Genomic DNA, 9,820 nt, shown 5'->3' with positions numbered 1-9,820 from the left:
AAACTCCAGCTATCCTCAGTGTGCCCCTCCTCCCCCCCCGCCGCACACTCCCATGCCTTTGTCTACACTGGTCCCTCATCTAATACACCCGCTCCCTACTTCATTAATAACCCACCTGTCAAGTCTCAGCTGTTTCCCATCTGCTCCAGAGAGACCCTCACTCCACGTACCACATGAGTGTTCGCATGTGCATACACGTGTACACACACACACACCCTCACCTGGATTCCTTATATAAGAGTTGCCATCAACAGAGGTCATTATGGTCAGCTTCTCGTATGTGAGGCTACCAGATCTGTGCTGATTTTCACAACACAGCTTCTGGCCTCAGCTCACACCGGGCAGCATAAGAACTCACAGTCAGGTGGGGGAGGGATGACTCAGTAGCTAAGAGCACTGGCTGCTCTTCCAAGGACCAGGGTTCAATTCCCAGCACCCACATGGCAGCTCACCATTGTCGATAATTCCAGCTCCAGGAGTTCCCAAGACCTTCATTCAGATACACATGCAGGCAAAACACCAATACACATAAAATAAAAATAAACAATTCAAAACAAAACTCACAGCCTTTCCAGGCAGCCTATCTTTGTTGTTGTTCGAGACAGGGTTTCTCTGTAGCTTTGGAGCCTGTCCTGGAACTAGCTCTTGTAGATCAGGCTGGCCTCGAACTCAACAGAGATCCGCTTGCCTCTGCTTCCGAGTGCTGAGATTAAAGGCGTGCACCACCACCGCTTGGCCCCAGGCGGCCTATTTTGATGTGAACAGCAACCCCCCCCCCACACACACACACTTCTCCCTGCTCCTAATGTGAACCTGCCTGTCTCCTCTGGGATCTGGTCCAAGTCCTTCCCACCATGGCTGCATCTGAAGGTTGTCCTCTCTTGCTTCCTCTTGTGACATCCTGGAGCTCAGGGCCAATCCAGGCAATTGGAATATTCCTCCTGTCCCTTGCCTTTGTAAAGGGACAGCTCTAATCTAATGGTAGCCACGTGTTATGATGAGTCATAGTTAAGAGCATCTGGAGCCCAGGGATGGTAGCCCGTTAACTCTTAATGGGCCAGGACTCTCTGCTAGATCTTGTAGGCTTCCTCAGAGTCTGCAAAGCCATCCCAGGTCTGGGTGCATAGTGGGCATCTGGGGACTGACCCTTCCCTCTAAGAGTGAAAGGGGAGGAGACCGAAGGGAGAAGGGACTGAGTATGAGCTCTGGAGTTAGGAGGGCTGAGTTGCAGTTCCTGCTTGCCACTTATTGGAGTGGCTCAACACAGGTCACATGGACTCGACTGGCCTAGTTTCCACATCTGGACAATGGCAGTTGTAGGGATTGTTTGAGAGGGCGAGTGTGAGCTGCCTGCTAGCGGTGAGCGCTAACCCGCGTAATTTCCTGCCTTCTGGTCTCTTGCAAAACACTGCGCTCCCCCCCCCACCCCGCGCGCTCATCCCCTCCCCTCCCGTTGGACAAGTGGTTAGAATGAATGAATGTCCACGCCTGACTGCAGAAGCTAGACTTTCTCTGCTCAGATAGCGGGGCAATGCGGCTGGACCGCGAGAGCTCAGGTGCGGGGCGCACGGGGACCGGGAGCTGTGGCCTAGGGGAGGCAGAGAAGAGGCGGAGAATGTTCCCGGCCCCACCGGTGGAGGCGTCCGCAGTTCCCGTAGTTGTTGTCTGCGCCACTGCTCTGAGGCCCCGGGCCGCGCCGACCTTGAGCGCCGGGGTCTCACCTGGCCAACGCCTGGGGTTGGAGGGATGGGATGGGGGGTGAAGAGGGCGGGCGCTGCGCAGCCAGGGCGCGGCCATGGCCCCACTGCGCGGGTGGGCAGCCCGAGACCGGCCCGGCCCCGCCGCCTTCCCCGCCCCCCGGCGCGCCCCTCCCCGGCCGCCGCGTCGCGGGGATCCGGCCGCAGCACCTGGGCCGCGCCTGGCGTCAGGCGTGCGCAGCGATGACCACGGCCGGTGACCCGGGAGCCCTGCCCGCGGGGTGAGTGGCCGAGGCAGCCTCGGGGCGCGGGCCGTGCGGGGTGGATGCCGCGGGACCTCCCAGGAGAAGCCCCAGGACCGCACTGCGGCTCCAGCCGCTGGGCAGCCCGCGCCCCGCTGCCTCCCGGGGACCCTGGCTCAGTCACTGTCCCTCTGGGTCCCAACTTTCTCTCCCTCCTTGTGGAGTGTGCACCCGTGGGGTGGGCCTTGTTTCGATCAACCCTCCTTACAGATGAGAAAACTGAGGCATAGTTCTTAAGTGACTTGTCCTCCATTATCCAGGAGGTAAGAGTGGGGAGTGAAATTTGAACACAGCATCCCCTTTAGGGTTGTTTAAGGTGTTTGAAGGGCTCTAAGCGTGCTCCGGCCCGGGATATTGGGTGTAGCAGGAACCTTGGCTGTCAAGGTGGGTATTGTCACTATCAACATGGCTGTCTTGGTCGGCCCTACCCCCACCCCGCCGGAGTCACGGTCAGACCCCCTACATTGTCCCCAGGCACCACCAGCTGCTGTCTGGAGACAATCAGCAGCGGCTCTGCTGTTCCTGGGTCTCAGTGCTTGAAGCGAGTTGCTGGTCTCCCTGGCTGTGGGAGGTTGCTGGGCAGATCCTGCTCAGGTGAGCTGGGAGGGGTGCCCGCCCTACTTGGAGATCAGAACAGGGACAATATTTGCCAAGGGCCTGAGGCCTGACAGGTGAGCAAGGAGGAAAGGAGCCTGGTGCCACAGGACAGCTGGAAGCCTCCCCAGGCCCCGCTATGGTAGTATGGGTCTGAGTGCTTGGAAGTTTGGTGCCTGGGATACGGTGGCCTGGAGGAAGGCCGCTCGTTAAGTTTTCCCTTCCCCATTTCTGTTGTATAACTTTGGTCAAGGCCTTCACCTCCCTGACTCCTGGCCCCTCCTTTGGAAAACACAAAGAGGCTGGGCTAGCTGTGCCCTCCCCGCTGAGGACTGAAGGCCTCACATCTGGAGCTTGGCTGGGTACTTTTCTGCACAACCCCGTTTTTCACAAGGTAGACACAGAGCAAGGCTTCCATCCACGAATCCCAGACTTCCTGGCTGGAAGCCACCCTGATCCCTCTGGCTCACACACCCACGTCTATGCTTGAGTCCCTGGAATGACCCTGGGCTTCTCCAGCCCTGCTCTAAGCTTCCAGTCAGCACAAATCTCTAGCACAAACAGAACAACCGTCTTGTATGCCTGAGGGCCCACTCTTTGATGCCAAACAGGTTCATCTGTCCACTCCCCTGTCCCAGTCAGTGTTATCCTTGCGGGGTTTGAGCAGAAGAGGGTCAAAGCAGAAGCATCTCCACCTCCAACACAGACACTTACCTACTTAGTCACTCAGCAAACAGTCAGACCTCGTCTAGGTCTAACTCTGGGAAAGAATGGTCAAGTCTCAGATTTCCACTATATAACAATAATTTCTTGGTAGTGGCGATGGGGTCTCATGTGGTCCAGGCTACCCTTGCATTCTCTATGTAGCTGGGGATGACGCTGAACTCCTGATGTCCCCATCTCTACCTCCCACCCAGGTGGGACTACAGGCCTATGCTACCATGCCCAGCTAAAAAGTTGTGAAATGTTTTTAAGGCTTCAGAGGATATGATAAATAATTTTTAAAGATAGTTTGTTTTTAATTACACACACACACACACACACGCACGCTCGCGCACGCGCGCACATGTGTATATGTGTAAAGAGAAAGTCCAGAAGAGGGCATCAGAGCCCCTGTGCCTGTAGTTACAGGCAGTTATGAGCCACCTATGTGGGTCCTGGAACCAAACTCTGGTCCTCTGTGAGGATGGCATACATTCTTAACCACTAAGCCATCTCCCCAGTCCCTATGGTAAATAATAAAATGGAAGTCAGGTGGTGGTGGCACACACCTTTATTCCCAGCACTTGGGAAATAGGGGCAGGTGGATCTCTGTGAGTTTGAGGCCAGCCTAGTCTGCAGAGCGAGTTCCAGGATAGCTAGGGCTGTTACACAGAGAAACCCTATCTCGAAAACAAACAACAACAATAATCATAAAGCTGACCCCATGTTCTTGTCATGCTGTGTTGCCAGACGTTAACCCTGTGCCCACACACTTTATTCTGTATTTAAGAGAGAAGTCGTGTTAGCGTCGCAAAGCCCTTGTGGAGCCTCCCTCCTGCCTTCTCTCTCCAGAGATAACTGCCAGCCGGAATCGTGGGTTTATCATTTCCCATTTTTATCCTCCTGCTGAGTATAGGAAAATCAAAAAAACATCCAGTTTGGGGATAGGGAGTATTTTTTTTTTCCTGAGACAGGGTTTCTCTGTGTATCTTTGGCTGTCCTGGAACTCGCTCTGTAGACCAGGCTGGTCTTGAACCCGCAGAGTTTCACCTACCTCTGCCTCCCAAGTGCTGGGATTAAAGGCGTGCGCTTTTTGTTTGTTTACTTCTCTAAAGTTTGGGTTTGTGAGGTTTTGCCTTCTTGGTCCCACAGGCTGGTCCCTGTCACCCTGATACCTGCTTCATCACCCTGTGTAAAGACCCCATGTGTTTGCTCCCCTTGTTAGACAATGGGGTGACTCCCTGTGTCCTGCTATTCAAACACAGAATCCTCCTGTATGGCTGTCTTCTGCCTCTGTGGTGCCCCTCAGGGGTTACTGGTGCACACTCAAGCACTGCCTCCCTCATCCCCTTCTTCCTCTTCCCCCGCCTCTGTTTCCTTCTGATAGGATCTCACTGTGTAGTCCTTGTCTGGCCTCAGACTCCAGATCCTTCTGCCTCAGCCTTCCTGAGTGTCCGGGACTGTAGCAGTGTGCCACCACACCTGGCTTGTTCCTTTACAAAATCAGTGCTTGGTGAGAGAATTTGACAGCAATGGAAAAGAATAACCACACGGGGTGGCAATGGCGCACCCATTTAGGCAGGTGGATCTCTGTGAGTTCGAGGCCAGCCTGGTTTACAAAGTATAGACCTGGACAGCCAGAGCTGTTACACAAATAAAACCCGTCTTGAGAAACAAAAACAAACAAAAAAAGAATAACCAGTAACAGTTCATGAGTACTTCCTGCCTCTGTCTTCCCTCACAACTCTGGGGTGTAGGGACCATTAGGCCCATTGTATTGACAAGGAAATAAAGGCTTGTAAGGCTGAAGAACTTTCTGCTGACTGGGCTGGAGCTCAGTTGTATGGTACGTGTCTGCATGCACAGAGCCCTGGGTTTGATCCCCTAGCACAGAATAAAGCTGAGCTTGACGGAACATGCCTGCAATCCCAGCACGCAGGAGGCGGAGGCAAGAGGATCAAGCTCATCCTTGGCTACATAGTGAGTTCCAGGCCGGCTTTTGATATAACAGACCCAGTCCAGTCTCAAAAGACGAAAACACAAAGCCTTTACCAGGTGATCAAGAAACTGCAGAGCTACATCAGCCCGAAGTGTCTGCTTTCAAAGCTCTAAGAGGCCTTGGCATGTTAAGTCATGCCTTGGAGTACAGGCTGTGTGTAGCTGTGTCGGGGGCTTTGAATGAAACCTCTTGACCATACTGGAAGCTTAGAAAGGTCAATGTAGAGCCACAACCCCTAGAGTCCTGCACCACCGAAGGGCAGAACAGAGATTAAAATCCAGGCCTGGCTCTAGTCTGCTCCCTGAGTGACTGTCCTGGCTGAGGTAAGGGTCAGTCTCCCAGTGACCTTGTCGCCAGCCCAAGCCCGTGACACAGGGAGATGGGAAGGGAAGAGGGGAAGAGTGGCCCCAGCTGCCTGGCTCTCTCCTACCCCACCCCCACCCCGCAGCTTGCTTCTCACTGTGGCCTTCTGTGTGTGCATGTATGCAGTGGGGGGGGGGGAGGCGCTGGGGGGAGGGGAGTGAACGCGTATGTATCTGAATGGGACATCCTTGTGCCTAACACCCCATGGAGGTCTCCAACTCAGTGCCCACACATCCCCATTCTTTACCCATGCCTGAATGTCCTTAAGGCACAGCAGAGAGGCCACCATCACCAAAAGTATGTAAGTTGGCAGAACAAGGTACCCTGGAAAAGAAAGGCCAGGATGGACTTGGGGCCTCTTTCCCAGCCAGGGCAGGGGAAGCCTGGGGAAAGCCCTGTGCTTTGCCCCTGCAGAAACCCTGGGAGGAGTTGCCCAGGCTGCTGCGTATTTGTGCTTATCTGCCAAAGGCAGATAAGAGCTCATCTGGGAGGAGGATTGAGCGAAATCATCCTGCAGTTAATTTAGATAAAGCTTGAGTGATCTCTTGGTGGATGGAGCAGCTGTCTGTGCCATTAATCCCATAGGAGTCTTCCTGGGTTCCCCGGCCAGGCCCTGCCTCATCTCTCCACCCAGCAGGCTTTCTGGACTCTCTTCAGCCTGTCGTGCCTGCTGGGCCTCGGAGCCACCTTGTGGCACTGCCACCTTTACCTGCTCCGTTCCCTTCATGGATTTCTTTCTGTGCCCTGGGTTCAGTGCGGTGCCATCTGGCTGAGATACCTTCCTGTGCCCAGGCTGAGTTAGGGCCTCTTCAGTCCCAATGCTTTCTACAGCCAAATCCCTGTTAACTGTGGCCGTCACTGTTCTGGTAGCTCAGGACCTTTCAGAAGGCTGAGCTCCTCAAGGGGGGAGTCACTATAGGGGGGTCACTGTAGACCTTCCTCACTTCAGTTAGGACAAAGAGGTGCTGTGTGTCTTTCCCACTTCTCCTTGGGATGTGGTGAGGGGTAGGATGTTGGCAAAAATGAGAGGGAGGCTTTTGCCTCTGCACTTCGTGGATGTGAGCCTCTTGATACTGACATAGGCAGAAACTGAGAGCCCAACCCTTGACTCTGTGGTCTTGGCCAAATCAACTTGGCCTCTGTGGCTCTGTTTCCTCATCTGCAGTGTGCATAGCCCCATGTCACAAAGCACTTCAAGGGTACCAATGAAGAATGCCATTGAGCACTCGTAGCACGATGCTTGCAGCTTCCTAGTTAATTCACACAGCAGAGATGAATGGGTTGGACACTGGTTGCTAGGCTGGGCCCTGAACACAAAGGAAGACAGGCCTGCCAGGCTCCATGAGAGGAAGGCCAGCCTGCTTTGGGTGGGGCCTTTTATGACCGTGGAAAGGAAGTGAGTGGGTCTTCGCTCTCAGAGACGTGAGAAGCCATGATGGATTTGAATTAACATGATCAGATCTGTGCTTTCAAAAGGTATCCGTGGCTGTTAAGACAGGGCTGGGTTAGAAGGGTGAGTGTTTCCTAAATTCTGCCTTCAGAACGATTTCCTGGGGGCTGGGTGGGTTACACTAGGCATCCTCTAAGATGCCCTCCTGAACCCCTTGACAGTCACAGGTCCACCCTAGCAGTGGGAGCTGGAGGGTGACTGGAAACAAGCTGTGGTCACTGCACCTTTGAGACTCAGGAACCTCTGGTGGTCACTCAAGGCAGGGGAGGGGAGGTTTGGGGCTTGTACTGCATGAAGACTCAAAACCCAACCTCCTTCCTCTGCACTTAAATAGGGGCCCCTGGGGTTCCAGCCTCAGTGAACACGAGGAGGCCTGGCTGGGAAGAATCTGCCAGTGGAGAAAGTATTTCCCTAAAAATGACAAACATTGGTTGATTTTCCTGCAAGAGCTGGAAATCCACATTACCTTTGAGGACCTAGAATCCTAAAGTAAAATAGTGATTTTTATTTTTACAGTCTCAGGGAGGCAGCACCCAGGGAACCTGGCCAAAGTCAACAGAGTCCTTTCTGAAGGGATGGGTTCTCATCCCAAGGTCCCTTTTGGAATTACTCAAATGTGAGTTACCAATAAAAGTACAAAACACACAAGGAAACAAGCCACTGTGAGTGACAGGTGCCAGAAACAATAATTAGCAGCATTATTTTCTCTGAGGATCTAAAATGCTAAATTAATATATAATTAGTTGTGTTTACGATCTGTGAAGAAGTTGAAGCTGAATCGGAAACAATAAGCTGGGAACCAGTGGCTGTCTAAAATAACCGACCAGATTTGAAATAAGGATCTAGTGGAATCCCTGGAAATGAAGACCACAATCAACATGAAAAACCCAGCAAGCAACTAGCAAGTTCCACACTCAAAGAGGAACTAGCACAAGAATGCCCTGCAGAGGGAGCGGGAAGCTTTGTGTTAAGGGGATCCCTGAAGGAAGTGCTCAGCCTGTAACCCCAGTTCTTGGGAGACTGGGGCAGGAGGGCTGAGCTGAGTGAGTGTTTGAGGCCAGTTTGGATCGCTGTCTTAGTCTCTTTCTTCTTTTAGGTTTACTTATTTTATCTAAACGAAGTCTTGCTGACATATATCTGTGTGTGTCACATGTGTGCCTAGAGCCTGCAGAAGTCAGAAGGGGGCCTCTTCCCCCTGGAAGTGAGGTTATGGATGGTCGTGAGCCATCATGCCGGTGATGGGAATTGAACCGTGCTCCTCCGCTAGAGCATCAAGTGCTCTAAACTGCTGAGCTACCTCTCCCGGCCCTCTCTTAGTTTCTTTTCCTGTTGTTGAGATAAAATAACTCTGATAAGAATGGTTTAAGAAAGAAAGGGATTATTCTGGGTTTGCAGTTCCTGGGGGTGCTGTCTGTCATGCTGGGGAAAGTGTGGTGGCAGGAAGTTGGCTGCCCACATCACATCCACACTTAGGAAGCAAAGAATGGGCAGGAAGCAGAGCTGGGCTATAAAGCCTGAAGGCCATCCCTAGAGCTGGACTGTAGGACCTGAAGGCTACCCCTAGAGCTGGACTGTAGGACCTGAAGGCTACCCCTAGAGCTGGACTATAGAGTCTGAAGGCTACCCCTAGAGCTGGGCTGTAGAGTCTGAAGGTCACCCCTAGAGCTGGACTGTAGAGCCTGAAGGTCACCCCTACTGGTCCACTTCCCTCAGGAAAACCCCATTTCCTAATGGATTCACAACCTCCCTAACCAGCACCACCAGCTGGGGACTGAATGTTCGTATAAGAGCCCATATGTGACATTTCACATTCAAACTACCAGAGCTACATAGTAAGACCCTGTCTTAAAAGACAAGGGCCGGCAAGATGACTCAGCCGGTAAAGAGGCTTGCTGCCAAGCTTGAGGATCTGAGTTCGATGCCTGTGACGTACAGGGAAGGAGATGATCGTCTCCCTACAAGTTGTCAGGTGATCTCCACACACGGCGTATCTCTCTATCAACTTGGAAAGGGTCTTTATTATTCAAATAACAAGTACCAAAAACCACCACCGATAAATGGGTGCAGAACCTAAGAGAGATGGAGGAAGGGTACCTTATGGAACATGAAATGTGGTATGAAAGGGGCTAAGACTGGGTAAGGAGGTCACAGAAGAGGAGAGGGGAGCTTTCCTGGCAGACTTGGGTCACCGTGACAGCAGCTTGGCCCAGAGGCCTGCAGATGCGGACGTAGAGACAGGCAGGTGAGGATGAATCCCAGGGAGAGGGGTGGGTCAAAGATGGCTATCAGACTTCTGGCATGAGAAACTGGGTGGAGGTGTGTTACTCATTAAAGTGGCAAGGCTGAGAGGGAACAGGCTAGGGAGAAGGCGCAAGAGGCAAGCTTTGACTGCTTCTCAGTTTGCCTGGGAGGATCCGCTGCCAGGCCTCAGGGTAGGTGTGGGACTTGGCCTAAGTGGAGAACTTCTTTTCACTGGGCTTTGAAGATCAGGATTTTCTCCAGCAGTGTGGCAAGCTTCTATTAGAACCTCCTTCTAGTGTACACCTTTAATCCCAGCACCCAGGCGGGTGGATCTCTGTGAGTTCCAGGCTATCCTGACCTACAGAAAGGGTTCCAGGATAGCCAGGGGCTACATAGAAAGACCCTATCTCAAAAAACTAACAAGACTTCTTTCATTCAAATCAGACTCCTGGAGAAGTGGCATTTTCATTTT

General features: G+C 52.8%; 1 protein-coding gene across 5 annotated transcripts in view; it reads left to right on the top strand.

Moving 5' to 3' along the window:
* The first annotated feature begins 1,330 nt into the window (after positions 1-1,330).
* The window catches only part of Ttc39a (tetratricopeptide repeat domain 39A), a 40,299-nt gene continuing 31,809 nt past the window's right edge, over positions 1,331-9,820 (top strand). For 2 of the 5 annotated variants that reach the window (XM_057785126.1, XM_057785132.1), the window contains exon 1: positions 1,873-1,978. In XM_057785126.1, the coding sequence (XP_057641109.1) occupies positions 1,941-1,978 (38 nt within the window). In that variant the 5' untranslated portion in view covers positions 1,873-1,940. Of the gene's footprint in view, positions 1,376-1,451; positions 1,557-1,872; positions 1,979-9,820 lie in introns of those variants that run through there. The other 3 variants (XM_057785128.1, XM_057785129.1, XM_057785127.1) reach the window with 3 other exon arrangements.

This window comes from Chionomys nivalis, chromosome 11, assembly GCF_950005125.1.
Source record: "Chionomys nivalis chromosome 11, mChiNiv1.1, whole genome shotgun sequence".
NCBI classification, from domain to species: Eukaryota; Metazoa; Chordata; class Mammalia; order Rodentia; family Cricetidae; genus Chionomys; species Chionomys nivalis.
This window is presented reverse-complemented; position numbering and strand designations above follow the sequence as displayed.